We start from the raw sequence: 16,243 nt of genomic DNA, 5'->3' as shown, positions 1-16,243 counted from the left end.
ATATAGCATGTTTTGGGAAAAAAATTTATAAAATGAAAAACAAATAAAAATCACAGCGCAACAACAACAATAATAAAGTATTTCGCGTTTGAGGCTGTATACTGTGAGACTCAGAATCAGCTCCCTGCAGTTTGACGCAAGGAGGACCTTCGCGGTGGAAAGAAGAGTCGCGCGTAAAAGGCTCCAACAGTCATCATTAATAATAATTTAATAATAATAATAATAAAGTGTCCAAATGAGTGAAACAACGCTTACCTATAGTCGCGGATCACTCATGGCGTGATCAACTCCACTCCACAATGTACTGTAAGTCATGGAAAAAAATCTATTAAAAAAAAAATATATATATATATATATAATATAAACCAAAATCGTATCTTAAGCTTGACACAGTCTGCGCTGAGAGAGCGGCACAGCACAAGATGATTGACGTGGTGGAGAGAGCGCTTTTTGTGGGCGTTTCTGTCTCCGCGCGGTCGAACTTCCCATTGGCTGACTCTGTCCCCCACGTGACGAGAAAGGCGCGCATCGATTGGCCGTGCGCGCTCGCCCAGCTGTACTTCAAAGAACATCGCTCTCTACAACTATAGGCAGTGAGTGGACCCGCGAGCCGAGTGAGAGCGAGGGAGCGCGTCTGACTTTGAGTCAAATTGGGAAACGTACACTATTTTTATTTTTATTTATGCTTTATGTATCCAGGAATGATGGCCCATTGAGATACAAGATCTCTTCTTCCAGAATTTTGCGCATGAAGAAAATTGCGACCGATTTCAACATATAAGCACAGGCCCTGGAATATGGCTACGTCTATACTTGGGGGTAAGTGTGTGATTTATTTTGTATATATATATACCCCCGTACGTGCGTAAATATTTCTAAAAAATTATTAAATGGTGCATTTATATATAGTGATTTTATTTTGATCCAAGCCACTTTATAATTTGTTCCTCACCACCATCAAGGTGCCACTACCTGCTCATGGGGGGGGGGGGGGGGCAGTTTTTTAGGGGTTAGTGTCTTGCTCAAGGACACTTCGACACGGTGCCCGCCCGGGAGGAGCGCGCGGGATAAAACCGGGAACCTCCGGATTACCAGTCGACCTGCTCTATTACATCCCGTCCCGAGCCATGCACTGTCGTGCGTAAAAGTTATAAACAGACATTTTATTATCTCCCCTCTATCTCCGCCGGGCTGTCTTGGTCGTATATATTATATTATATATATTATATTATATTATATTATATTATATTATATGCTTGCTTTCGCATCGTTTAGAGTTGATGTTTTGTTTGCTGCTGTCTAATAATAAGAGATAAACGTGTTTTTGTCAATTAAGCCTTTAAATGTGTACAAAAACAAACATTATATGATGAATTGAAAATGGGGACCCTGATATAAACAAGACGAAAGTCTTTCTCTGGTCTGCATCCCCTTAACAATTGTAATATATTGAGCCGTACTGTATTGTTGTATACCCATTCTGCAATCTGTTAATAAAGTTTTCAATCAATTCAATCAATCAATCAATATTCATGAGCGTGCGGTCACCAAACTTCCGCAGCGCTCCCCCTGTCCTCTCCTATTTATTTATTTATGCTGTTTCATTGAGTTATCATTCGGTAAATGAAGCGCAAAAAAAACATTTGATGATGAAGCCCCCCCCCTCCCCCCCTTCCCCCTTTTGGCGCTTTTGCCAAAAAGACGAACACAAAACAAAACATCCGACAGCGATAGCTTGGCATCAACAACAACAACAACAACCCCCCTCTGATTGATTGATTGAATGAAAACTTTATTAACAGATTGCAGAATGGGTACAATACAGTACAGCTCAATACATACAATTGTTAAGGGGATGCAGACCAGAGAAAGACTTTCGTCTTGTTTACATCAGGGTCCCCCATTTCTCTGAAATTGATTGATTGAAAACTTTATTAACAGATTGCAGAATGGGTACAATACAGTACAGCTCAATACACACAATTGTTAAGGGGATTGATTGATTGATTGATTGAAAACTTTATTAACAGATTGCAGAATGGGTACAATACAGTACAGCTCAATACACACAATTGTTAAGGGGATGCAGACCAGAGAAAGACTTTCGTCTTGTTTACATCAGGGTCCCCCATTTTCAATTCATCAGGACATATTTATGACATACATGACATACAGATAGACAGTACTGCTACATCTATAAATTTATGACATACCGTCCCTCAGTCAGTAAACAATTGCTTTCAAAGAAGGTCTTGTATATATCCTATAATGATTTATTTAGCGGAATGCAAAGTTCTCAACATTTCCTCCCTCCCTGTTGGTGTGTCTCTCTCTCTCATGGTGCTGCTGGGACCGCTTCATCCTCCAGATGAATAATAATAATAATAATAATAATAATATAATAATAATAATAATAATAATAATAATAATAATAATAATAATAATAATAATAATAATAATAATAATAATAATAAATAACTTTATTTGTATAGCACTTTTCATACATAAGTTGCGGTTCAAAGTGCTTCACACAACACTACAACAGTGAAAAATACAGGCATAGCGAGCATAAAAGAAGATAGAGAGGTAGCAAGGTATAAGATCAATCACAGTGTTTCACATTAGGATCTATAGCATCCCAATATAGGCCTCTCTACAGTTTCATTCAGTAATACAATAATGAAAATAGAATAGACAGAGAGTAAAAACAAAGTGCGGTGGATTCAGTTTAAAAAATAGGCAAACAAATTATAAAAAAGAGGAAAAAAAAGTGTGATAAAATAGTTAAGACTTATTAGTTTAGTCTAATAAATGATTAAAGTCAAACAACTTTATCCCCCCCCCCCCCCTGATGAATTGAAAATGGGGGACCCTGATGTAAACAAGACGAACGTCTTTCTCTGGTCTGCATCCCCTTAACAATTGTGTGTATTGAGCTGTACTGTATTGTAGCCATTCTGCAATCTGTTAATAAAGTTTTCAATCAATCAATCGATCCTCTCTCTCTCTCTCTTTTCTCAGGAAGAGCCACGTTTCGGAACGACCCCTCTAGCGATGCTGGCTGCGACCTGCAACAAAATCGGCAACAGCGGCAGCCCTCTGACCGGTCTACCCGACTCCAGCGCTTTCTCCATAAAAGGTGGCTTCCATCCCTGGAAGAGGTCCTTGTCGTCGTCCAGCGGCAGCAGCTGCAGCTTGTTGGGCTCCAGTCTGCCCGCCGGGTTCACGGTGCAGACCGCCACCCGCGGCGCGTCGACCGGAGGAGGAGGACTTATTACCGGTACCGGCGGTGCGGCGGGAAACGGCGCGGGGAACGGCAGCGCGTTCTGCCTGCCGGCCTCCTCCTCCACGTCCCCGACCTCCTCCTCCTCAGCGTTCTCCACGACAGACTACAGCGGTCTGTTCTCCAACTCGGGAGCCCAGGAGTCGTCCGCCGGACAGTCTGCGTTTATCTCCAAAGTCCACACGTCGGCGGAGGGCCTTTACCCGCGGGTAGGGATGGCGCACCCGTACGAGTCGTGGTACAAGTCCGCCGGGTTCCACTCGACCATCCACTCCGGGGACCATGTCGCCAACGGCGCCGCCGCGTCGTCGTGTGGGACACGGTGCACAGCGCCAACCCCGCGGTGTCGTGGCTGGACGTGCAGAACCCGGCCGGCTGCGGCCTCCATCAGACCTCCCTGGTGCAGACCTCCCTGCCCCAGGCCAGCCTACACTCCCAGCTGGGCGGCTACAACCCGGCGGACTTCTCCACGTTGACCCACTCCGCGTTCAGCTCCACCGGGATCAGCCCCTCGGCGGCCGCCACCCACCTGCTGTCCACCGGGCAGCACCTGTTGACCCAGGAGGGCTGCTTCAAGACCGTCATCCCCACCGCGGCCTCCTCCTACGCGGACGCCGCCTCCAACGCCATGATTTCCGGCTCCAGCTCAGGAATAAGTAGCTCCTCGCGGTCCTCCAGGCGGTACTCGGGGAGGGCGACGTGCGACTGTCCCAACTGCCAGGAGGCGGAGCGGCTGGGGCCCGCCGGGGCCAGCCTCCGGAGGAAGGGCCTGCACAGCTGCCACATTCCCGGGTGCGGTAAGGTGTACGGCAAGACGTCGCACCTCAAGGCGCACTTGCGGTGGCACACCGGGGAGCGGCCGTTCGTCTGCAACTGGCTGTTCTGCGGGAAGAGGTTCACCCGGTCAGACGAGCTGCAGAGACACCTGAGGACGCACACCGGGAGAAGCGGTTCGCCTGCCCGGTGTGCAACAAGCGGTTCATGCGCAGCGACCACCTGAGCAAACATATCAAGACGCACACGGCGGTGGCGGCGGGGGGAGCAAGAAGGGCAGCGACAGCGACACTGACACCGGGAGCAACCTGGAGACGCCGCGGTCCGGGTCGCCGGCAGACCTGGTTTTAGACGGGGTTCATCCGAACCGGATCATCACGGTGAAAGATCACCACCACGACGAGCCCTGATGAACCGTGTGTCCGTGTGTTGTTGTTGTTGTTGTTGTTGTTGTTGTTGTTGTTGTTGTTGTTGTTGTTGTTTATTCCGCGGGACACGGACGTGGCGGCGTGACACTGACTGACACACAACCCAGAATACAAATAAATAAAATAAAAAAGAGTAAATACATCATAGCCTAAGAAGAAAACGGCACAGCATCGAAAACGGGTGTTTTTGAAAAGACTATGGAGGTTTTCTTTTTTTGTATCCCCCGGAAGACATTTGCAGAGCTAAAATAAATAAAGGGGGTCGTCCTTCTTCACACATGCTTAATAACGAATATTTAATTCGTAAAAAATTATTATAAAAAAAAAAAAAAATTGCAAACGGAGGGGCTTCTTCGATGAACCTGTTGAACTTGGTGTTGGGACACAATGTGAGTGACATCTTGTATTCTGACGACGACGGGACTGTGTTGTTATTTTCATCATGTAAAATGTTATTATTCTGATTGTTTTATTCGTGTTTGGTAATAATAATAATAATCCTGAAAATCAGGGAGTTTACTTTTCGACGCACTTTGTTGGACGTGTAAAAAAAGAACAATTTTTTTTAAAACTTCAGTTATAACCTTTTTATTTTCTTTTGCCAAAAAAATATATAAATGTTTACTTGTATATAAAGTCACACGGTATAAGCCTTTCATTTTATCATAATTAAAAAAACAACTTTAAAAAAATATATATTCTTGAGGCTGTATAATTGTGTGATGGAGTTTTTTTTTGTTATTGAAAAATAATTCAATTAATAAGAATTGAAATAAATTATATCCACACCGTATTATTATTTTTTTTAGCCAAACACGAAATATATAATTCGACATTTCCTTTAAATATATATCAGGTGCTCGCACCTTGACTTCCACTGTTTCCTGCACGGAATAAATCAATGGTTAATGTCCCGGAAAAGACATTTCTTGCCCAAATGAAAAAAATCTTGTTAAATGGTATTAATTATGACTGGGAGCACACAGCCCCCCCCCCCCATGCGTCTTGTATCCGCGATTAGGGATTCGTGTCTTATCAAATATCTAATTAATCTCCGAGACAATCTTTTGTTCACTTTCACTTTATCTGAGGGGTTTCCAAAAGGAAGGGGGTTCGGTGACAAAAGGTCCCCTGAATATATATTCTAATTGTCCAAATTAACTGCTTTCAATTTGCATACCAAACGCGCCCTATAGGGTGCATCTTTCTCTCTCTATATACAAAACCACGCGATGTTATTATTATTATGGGGCCACGTTTAATAAAACTTTAAAATTACATTGTATACAACGTGTCCCATCATCATGAGATCTCGTGGTTTTTATACGCGCGACGAGAGAGAGAGAGACGGAGAGAGAGAGAGGGGGGGAGAGAGAGAGCAGAGAGAGAGTAGAGAGAGAGAGAGAGAGGGAGCAGAGAGAGAGAGGGGAGCAGAGAGAGAGAGAGAGGAGAGAGAGAGAGAGAGAGGGAGAGAGAGAGAGAGAGAGAGAGAGAGAGAGAGAGAGAGAGAGAGAGAGAGAGAGAGAGAGAGGGGGGGGGGAGAGAGAGAGAGCAGAGAGAGAGACGGAGAGAGAGAGGGAGCAGAGAGAGAGACGGAGAGAGTGGGAGAGAGAGAGAGAGAGAGAGAGAGAGAGAGAGAGAGATATGCCTCATCCTTGTCGTCGCATTTGAGAGATGCTCTCTTGCACGTTATTTGAATATATATCTCGGGGCCCCCCGCGATGAAAAGGGGTTCATGGATGCCCTCTCTGACTTCTTTGTGTTTACCCAGTGCAGCGTCCAACATCCCGGGGAATAATTACAGCGCCAGGCCTGGGAACACTGGGAACACTGGGGGAGAGAGACGCGTCTCATCCAGACGACCCTTTTATTATGTTTTAAGAGGAAGTTAAATTGACCAGAAGGCAATATAGAAGGAAATTGTTTTCATTTCGTTTTGTGCAACTGGCGTTTTTAAAAATTTTTAATTAAAATTATATATAGTGAAAACTATAGCAAATCAGAATGACGATTTGAATTTCAGATAATTAACTACAAAATCACTATAGTCACGCTATTTGAATTTAAACAATTATAAACTGCTATTTAAAAAAAAAAATTATATACGTCTCCCATTTGGACAATATTTTTATAATGCGGACATATATTTATTAACCTGTTAGGTATTTTTGTAATTCCCAAATTAGATTTATATTTTGTATATATAGCACAATAATAGCCTATATTCTGAAAAATAAATAAATGGTAAATAAAATAGACTATACAATTTTGTTTGCCAGTCCATTTGAAATAGGTTTGATAATATCAACAAAGACACGGGGCCTATTCTGAGCCATATTCATAACAACAGCTGGTTAAGCTGGCGGACAGACAGTCTAGAGGACGCTTGTATGGTCTCTCTCGCTGCAGGTATTTAGAATAGACACAGGTATTTAGTTCACACTGCAAAGCTAAATGGCCCAAATCAGATTTTTTTTTAAAACTCATATGTGATTCAAATCTGATTATTTCATGACAGTGTGAATAACACACTGTTGTCCTTCTGCTGTGCCTGTGAAGCACATTGAGAGCTCACTGAGTTTAAAGTGTGCTATATAAATTAAATCTACTATTATTTATTATTATTAACACAAATCACATGTAATCTGATCTTTGTTATTCTTATTTTAGGGCACTTTCACACGTGGTCCTAAATCAGATACAAAATACAATGTGACCTCATAGTCTGAACAGTCACAGCCGGACTATAGATTGACATTTGTCACAATTTTTTTTTTTACGTCCATCTTCTTTATTCATTTGCACACGCGCGGGTCAGTTAGTTCACACGCACCGGAATCTGATCTTAAGGCCGCATTTATAATAATAATAATAATGTGAACACAGCCGAACCAAAAGAAATATCAAATCTATAAGCAATAAATCAGAATTGAGCACTAAATAAGGCTTGCGGTGTGAACTATAGGAGCTTGAGACACGTCACCTGATCACCCTGCGATCAAGACGGCTAACCCTTTCACTGCAACAACAATACACAGAAGGTTAACCCTTTCACTGCCACACAACACAACAGCAAATTAACCCTTTCACTGCCACACTACAGAAGGTTAACCCTTTACTATCACCCGTCGATAGTGTGATAGTAAAGGGTTAACCTTCTGTAGTGTGGCAGTGAAAGGGTTAACGATTTACGTTGATTCGTAAAACAAATCAAATAATGAATATATATCTATATCTATATTGATATATAGCCGTGGAGCCACAAGTAATCATCATTAACATGAGAAGAAGAAAAAACGATCACAGTCGGGGCATCCACAACCGTTTATCAACCAATAAAATCACCTGCAGCTCTACATTTTCCCCCAAATTGTTGATAATTATGAACATTTTCATCTCGAATGAAGATATCGAGCAGTTATGTATACGGAAAACATTTTAATAGTCAAAAATATTATGATAACAGTAGGATAACTTTCAAACATGTCTGTGCACGGATGTGGAAGCCATGAGCCATTATCCACAAGGCCTATTTTTAGAACAACAATCACAAATATGCAGAAACAAAACAATATCAACACACCTTAGTAGCCAACTGAGAATGAACATCAGGAACATTGGCGCAAATTACTTCCACTTCCGTAATAATCAATTAATTTAGAGACGCATCCATTCTGACAAAAACAAAACATCTCGGGTGTCTCGGTTCCAGGTGATTCTAAGTCCACTGCTGCCCTCTGCTGGACGAACACGAGACCCGCATGCAATATCTCGCACCACATTTCCCACCTAATTCTCCACTTGCACAACCTGAAAGTAGGCACTTCCGGCTGACTTCCGGTTGCCAATGGTACTTCCTGTCCCATCCAAATACATTGGTTTTAGCTACTTTTCTCCCCTTATTTAAACAACTTTGTCGTCACAGAGAGGCAATGAAACGTTTGTATTATTATAGTATAGAATGTATTTAATAACCAAACGTTTGTCAGCAGGGTTTTTGGGCTGTATTTCATGTAAAAACGTTTATTGTTAGTTTCCTTGCTCAGCCAGCATTAGCCTTCATTAGCTAACAGAAGCTAGTGGTTAAACAGGCCGGATTAGCTTTGAGCTAACTATCTTTCCCGACCCATGTATTCATTCCATTCTAAACATAACGTTAGTTTACAAAACATGACCATAACGTTGAGGAACAAATTATAAGTGTGTGGGTGTGTGTTTTGGTGAACATTGGACTGCAAACAGAAAATGCATCACAGTTAGACAGTAGCTACTGTTAGCTGCCCTTCCGGATTAGCTTTGAGCTAACTATCTTTCCCGACCCATGTATTCATTCCATTCTAAACATAACGTTAGTTTACAAAACATGACCCGTCTATATAACGTTGAGGAACAAATTATATAGACGGGTAATGTTTTGAACAACTAACGTTACGTTTAGAATGGAATGCATCGGCAAAGATCGTTAGCTCAAAGCTATTCCGGCCAGTTTATCAACTTCCTGTCATTTAGAAATATGATTTTATAGTGAAAATCATTACCAAAACGTTCGGAAAAACCTCACGGGAGCATTATAGACTGTCATACAAATGTACAAATGCTATAAGGTGGCAAGAAATGCACTATAAACAATACTTTGGGTCGGGAAAGATAGTTAACTCAAAGCTAATCCGGAAGGGCAGCTAACAGTAGCTACTGTCTAACTGTGATGCATTCAACAGACAGACCGGCCCAGGCAGTTCAGCGTCGCGGAGCATTTAGCCTGCTGGCTACCTAGCTCCACTTCAACCAGCATCGGGAGCTCCAGCAGCTTGTCGATGTGCTAATAGCCTCAGCAACCTAACGTTAGCTGGCTCCAGCAGATCGACAAGCTGCTGGAGCCAACCTAACGTTAGCTGGCTCCAGCAGATCGACAAGCTGCTGGAGCCAGCTAACGTTAGCTTGCTGAGGCTATTAGCACATCGACAAGCTGCTGGAGCTCCCGATGCTGGTTGAAGTGGAGCTAGGTAGCCAGCAGCTAACGGTAGCTGGCTCCAGCAGCTTGTCGATCTGCTGGAGCCAGCTAACGTTAGGTTGCTGAGGCTATTAGCACATCGACAAGCTGCTGGAGCTCCCGATGCTATAATAATACAAACGTTTCATTGCCTCTCTGTGACGACAAAGTTGTTTAAATAAGGGGAGAAAAGTAGCTAAAACCAATGTATTTGTATGGGACAGGAAGTACCATTGGCAACCGGAAGTCAGCCGGAAGTGCCTACTTTCAGGTTGTGGAAGTGGAGAATAGCCGCCCTAGACACAGTACATGTTCCCCGATGGTTTTGATTGACAAGTTAAAAAACAATGTCCTAAAAGATCAAATACAAGAATATTCACTTGAATTGCACACTATAAAAAGAAAATTAAAACTAAAAAACGTTTTTTCTTTTATAATATAACCCTAATCTTCCTCGGACTTCCACTCCTCTCTCTGCTCCTGTTCCTCAAGGGGGTTAGCTTGCTGTCGGCACCATAGATATATATAGAACACTAGATAGCTTAAAGGGGAACTCCAACATTTTGGGAAATTAGCTTATTTAACATCTTCCCTGGAGTTAGACAAGAAGATACATACCTTTTTTGTCTCTGTGCGTGCATTTTAGCTTTGGGAATAGACACTCCGTTAGCATAGCTGAGCTTCATCACTGGAAGTGAGGCAGGACAGTAGCCTTACAGTGCCTTACAGTGTATTGCAAGGTCTGACATTGACCAAATTTGATATGCATGACCTTGGTGGGCTCTAGGTCAACTCCTGAAAAGGGGGTCAATGTCAGACCTTGCAATCAAAAGTTAGGGGGCGCACTGAAATTATGGCAAGGGTTATTAGCCCCCTAACTTTTGATTGCAAAGTCTGACATTGACCCCCTTTTCAGGAGTTGACCTAGAGCCCACCAAGGTCATGCATATCAAGTTTGGTCAATGTCAGACCGAGTCTGGACAGTGAGCAGTGGATATACATTGACAACAGTCTGGGGGACAGTCAGTGGACATACACTTTATCAAGCCCTCCGGCTGGACCACGTTTCAATTAAACAAAGTGAGTTAATTCTCTCTCTCTCTTAGCCACTCAGCTAACGTTAGCCGCTGTTAGCCACTCAGCTAATGCTAAACTAACATCCGTGATTCCGTGATTCTCTCTCTCTCTCTCTCTCTCTCTCTCTCTCTCTCTCTCTCTCTCTCTCTCTCTCTCTCTCTCTCTCTCTCTCTCTCTCTCTCTCTCTCTCTCTCTCAGACAGAGCTGTGTGTGTGTATCCCGCCTCAGTCAGAACCCCTACAGGTCTGATCTGATTCTGATTAAACGTCTTACCTCGGTTGACCTTAATTCTCGGATATTTTTCAAATCGCTCAACGACGAGTATTTAATTTCAATGAATGTCCCAAGGTTGTCTATTGAAATCCATAGTGAGGTTAAATGTTATAGGTCTAAATAATAATCCAGCATTAATTGACCTAATAGCTCCTTTACCTGCTGTATTAAATCATTGTGTGGAGAATGAAGCGTTGATTGTTCTCTGATAATTACTGCTGAAACTTCAAAGCCTTTTTGGTCATAGTATAAACTAGCAGCATCACTTGTGACTGTAAATTAAATTAAATTAAATTAAATTAAATTAAATTAAATTAAATTAAATTAAATTAAATTAAATTAAATTAAATTAAATTAAATTAAATTAAAACTAAAAAAAGTGTTTTCTTTTATAATATAACCCTAATCTTCCCCGGACTTCTACTCCTCTCTCTGCTTTTTATTTTGGTGCAGTAAACTTGGTCACAAAAGAAAAAACCTTGTAGGCCATCCGTTGAGGGAGCATAGGAAACCACGCTCTGTGTAGGGTGAGGGACCACGCTCCGTGGAGGGCGAGGGAGCATGTCTGGGCACGGGACGTTTTGGTGGCAGCCTGTTTTATATTCTGTCCAGTTGAGTCCTTGTTGACCACACGATTCCATCTACCATATATCATTGGTATCTGTTTATTTTCAAAGCCCTTATTGGTAGACACTGTTGGAATGGCATCTTGGAACCTATTCTACACGTTCAGATGACCGCTTGGTTCTCAGGGTTCCTCCAGTTCGCTCTGAACCGGGAAAAACTGCTCTTTCCTTTGATGCTTCCAACACCTGGCACGCCCTCCGACTGACTCTGAAGCTGAAGGTTCTTCCTTCTCTTGCTGCATTTTAAAAGTATGATCTCCGACCACCGTGTGTCGACTTGTAACTGTCTTAGCTGAATTATTATTGTTTATTCTTATTTGTTGCATCTATATGTATGAAATTGCTGATAAACTGTCTTTTGTACGCTTATCGCCGCTGTAAATGAGGGTAACATCAGTGTCTGAAGAGTTTAAATAAAGGTTTGAAATTAAATCAAATGAAATATTAAGCCCAGTCACAAGTGATGCTGCTAGTTTATACTATGACCAAAAAGGCTTTGAAGTTTCAGCAGTAATTATCAGAGAACAATCAAAGCTTCTGTACTCGTACCTTTTTGTAGGCCATCGTTAACATAAACAGCTTGAAGGACGTTTTGGTGACAGCCTGTTTGATCTTCTTTGAGACCTTGTTGGCCAGAAGATTCCTCATCTTGGAGAGCAGGTAAAGGAGCTATGAGGTAAATTAATGCTGGATTATTATTTAGACCTATAACATTTAACCTCAACAATGATTTCAATAGACAACCTTGGGACATTCATTGAAATTAAATACTCGTCGTTGAGCGATTTGAAAAATATTAGAGAATTCAGGTCAACCGAGGTAAGACGTTTAATCAGAATCAGATCAGACCTGTAGGGGTTCTGACTGAGGCGGGATACACACACACAGCTCTGTCCGTACGTGTGATGATGATGATGATGATGATGATGATGATGATGATGATGATGATGATGATGATGGTGGTGATGATGACACATACCTTCCTCCTCCTGTCCTCCCATGTACTTCTCTGCGTTCTTGATCATGTTCTCAATTTCGGTTTTACTGAGACCTCCTGACTGGATCACAGCTAGAGGAGAGAGGAGACATTCAGTCAGGTTCCGTTTCCTGCCTCATTCACTACCATGTGGTGCCGACAGCAAGCTAACCCCCCTTGAGGAACAGGAGCAGAGAGAGGAGTGGAAGTCCGGGGAAGATTAGGGTTATATTATAAAAGAAAAAACGTTTTTATAAACTTTTTATAGTGTGCAATTCAAGTGAATATTCTTGTATTTGTTCTTTTAGGACATTGTTTTAACTTGTCAATCAAAACCATCGGGAACATGTACTGTGTCTAGGTTGGCTATTAGGTGGGAAATGTGGTCCTCCCAATGATGTTTTTAATCAAAAGGTAGACGGCCAGCCAAACTCCATTAATAAGCAACACGAGAGTCAAAACGTAGCTTCCTTGCTTCTTGTTTTAATGTAATTCTTGTTGAGATGTTGCTAGGATAGGAGTAAAACTGAAACAGAAGTTGTGAGGATTGGCCCATTCCCCGCCACACGCTTCTTCAAGGTACTGTGAGGATTGGCCCATTGCCGCCACACGCTTCAAGATCAATTACCAATTGCCGTCACGCACCTGTTGTTGTTTGTAATCAGCGCTCCAGAGCCCTTCATATACTCGGGTCTTTCTGTTAGTCATTGTCGGGTCGTTTTGGATTACCACTGGCAGCTTGTTCTTCCCGTTGTTGTACCTCGTCTGTTTTTCTTCAGGACGTCTATGGAAGTCGCCGCTGTTGTGTTTCTCTATCATCCGTTGGAGCTGTGCCTCGTTGCCCGCTTTGCACATTTGCGCTTTGGTGAGTTTTTGGAACGAACCTTTTGGATTCTCTGTTTTCTGTGTGTTTGGATAACACTGAAGATTTGCCGTTTTTGTTTTGTACTGGACTCAGCTAAACTTGTGTGTTGGTAACACTGAAGATTAAGTCACGTGTGATTGTACTGGACTCAGCTAAACTTGTGTGTTGGTAACACTGAAGATTAAGTCACGTGTGATAATACTGGACTCAGCTAAGAAGGACTGGACTGCCTCTGTATTCCGTTGGCTTGTCTATTGACCACTCTCTCTCTCTCTCCGTTCCTCCCCGAGTTGGATCCTGGAGTAGCTGCAGAGCCGCAGAGGCAGTGGCGCTACGCCGCTTCACCATCTCTATACCGGGACGATCTGCAGAGCCGCAGACAACTCTGCCAAGAACATTCTCCCCTTTTGTTATTCTGATTGTTATTTCGCTCATTCCTGTTTCAGAAATAAATACGCCCTAGTCTTTGGCTAACACTGAACTACCTGTCTGTGCCGTGCTGTTGGGGTCGGTTTCAAACCATAACATTACGACCCGAACATGACGACCCCAACCGACACAGACAGGGTCAGGGCAGCGTTGGCGGTCCAGATCGAATTGACCAACGACCACAGCCTACAGTTAGGTGCGGCTGCTGTGCAGGACCTCCGAGCCTCTTCGTCAAGGCAGAGAAGTGCCGATTTCACTCCGACTCCATCGATTACCTGGGCTTCATCGTGGAGGAGTGGCCGGAACCCACCTCTCGGAAAGAGCTACAGAGCTTCCTCGGGTTCGCAAGCTTCTACCGAAGATTCATCCGGAACTACAGCCAGGTGGCGGAACCACTTACCAGGCTAACCTCTCCCTCCCTGCCGTTCGACTGGTCCCCAGCGGCTTGCGCTGCGTTCCGTTCCCTCAAGAAGAGGTTCACCACCGCCCCGGTCTTGCTCCACCCAGACCCCAAGAGACAGTTCATTGTGGAGGTGGACGCCTCGGATACTGGACTAGGGGCTATCTTGTCTCAGCGGTCGGCAACGGACCAGAAGGTACACCCGTGCGCCTTCTACTCACGTCGTTTCCTCCCTGCCGAGAGGAACTATGCCATCGGCAATCGGGAGCTGCTGGCGGTAGTGGCTGCCTTGGAGGAGTGGCGTCATTGGCTAGAGGGGGCCGAGGAACCATTCACCATTTGGACGGACCACAAGAACTTGACGTACATCCGTGCTTCCAAGCGCCTCAACGGCCGGCAGGCAAGGTGGGCCAGCTTCCTCAGTCGGTTCGACTTCTCGCTGACCTTTCGCCCTGGGTCCCGCAACACGAAGGCCGACTCCCTGTCCCGGTTACACTCCAAGGGGGCTCCAACCACTGAGGATCCGACTCCCATCCTCCCAGAGGCCAGGGTGGTGGGAGTGGTCACCTTGGGCATCGAGGGGTTGGTAAGGCGTGCCCTACGCTTCCATCCCGCTCCCGGCAATGTACCTGTTCGTCGCCTCTTCGTCCCGACTCAGTCCGGTCCCGGGTCCTCCAGTGGGGCCATACCAGCCGGTTCGCCTGCCACCCGGGCGTTCATCGCACGTTCTCCTTCCTGGCTTGTCGATTCTGGTGGAGGGGGGGGGGGTACTGTGAGGATTGGCCCATTCCCCGCCACACGCTTCTTCAAGGTACTGTGAGGATTGGACCATTGCCGCCACATGCTTCAAGATCAATTACCAATTGCCGTCACGCACCTGTTGTTGTTTGTAATCAGCGCTCCAGAGCCCTTCATATACTCGGGTCTTTCTGTTAGTCGTTGTCGGGTCGTTTTGGATGACCACTGGCAGCTTGTTCTTCCCGTTGTTGTACCTCGTCTGTTTTTCTTCAGGACGTCTATGGAAGTCACCGCTGTTGTGTTTCTCTATCATCCGTTGGAGCTGTGCCTTGTTGCCCGCTTTGCGCATTTGCGCTTTGGTGAGTTTTTGGAACGAACCTTTTGGATTCTCTGTTTTCTGTGTGTTTGGATAACGCTGAAGATTTGCCGTTTTTGTTTTGTACTGGACTCAGCTAAACTTGTGTGTTGGTAACACTGAAGATTAAGTCACGTGTGATTGTACTGGACTCAGCTAAACTTGTGTGTTGGTAACACTGAAGATTAAGTCACGTGTGATAATACTCGACTCAGCTAAGAAGGACTGGACTGCCTCTGTATTCCGTTGGCTTGTCTATTGACCACTCTCTCTCTCTCTCTCTCCGTTCCTCCCCGAGTTGGATCCTGGAGTAGCTGAAGAGCCGCAGAGGCAGTGGCGCTATGCCGCTTCACCATCTCTATACCGGGACGATCTGCAGAGCCGCAGACAACTCTGCCAAGAACATTCTCCCCTTTTGTTATTCTGATTGTTATTTCGCTCATTCCTGTTTCAGAAATAAATACGCCCTAGTCTTTGGCTAACTCTGAACTACCTGTCTGTGCCGTGCTGTTGGGGTCGGTTTCAAACCATAACAGAAGTATAGGTATACAGTTTAGTTTAGTTTAGTTTATTTATTTAGCACATTATTTAAAAAAAAAAGTGCTAGGAGGGAACAAAGCCCAAAGGGCTTGTACAAAGTTCCACTCCCATCGTTGTCCATAAACAATATGGACGAATTACATGTAAACATGGACTACAAAATAAACTACAAAACAGGATCAGAGACATAAGGCAGACACTAATGCGAAAACATGGAACATTTACACAAGTCAGTAACAAGAACAATTTTTTTTCTTTTTGTACAAGAGGGCAAAGACAAAGGAGAATATCATATTAACGGTATATAATGAGGAAAAGGAAACAAGCAGTCATACTAACAGAAGATGTAACACTGATGACACAGGAGTAACTTAATGTGACAGTGATTTATGATGAAATTAAATGAGATTTTAATTGTTTTTTGAATATGGATAAGGAGGTTGTTGACCTCAATGATGAATTTAGAGTGTTCCAGAGTTTAGGACCTCT

The 16,243-nt window shown here is 43.8% G+C and overlaps 1 protein-coding gene across 1 annotated transcript; it reads left to right on the top strand.

Annotated features, from left to right (window-relative positions):
• Positions 1 to 3,027: 3,027 nt before the first annotated feature.
• Positions 3,028 to 4,467, top strand: sp9 (sp9 transcription factor; the record flags this gene model as incomplete). Its single annotated transcript, XM_084314499.1, is given in 4 exon segments — positions 3,028 to 3,594; positions 3,597 to 4,224; positions 4,227 to 4,312; positions 4,315 to 4,467. Coding segments are annotated over 4 exon segments (1,407 nt in total). The 5' UTR covers positions 3,028 to 3,054.
• Between the last annotated feature and the right edge of the window lie 11,776 nt (positions 4,468 to 16,243).

This window comes from Notolepis coatsorum, assembly GCF_963971535.1.
Source record: "Notolepis coatsorum genome assembly, chromosome: 5".
Classification (NCBI taxonomy): Eukaryota; Metazoa; Chordata; class Actinopteri; order Aulopiformes; family Paralepididae; genus Notolepis; species Notolepis coatsorum.
The sequence above is the reverse complement of the archived record's forward strand: the minus strand, read 5'-3'. Positions and strand labels throughout refer to the sequence as shown.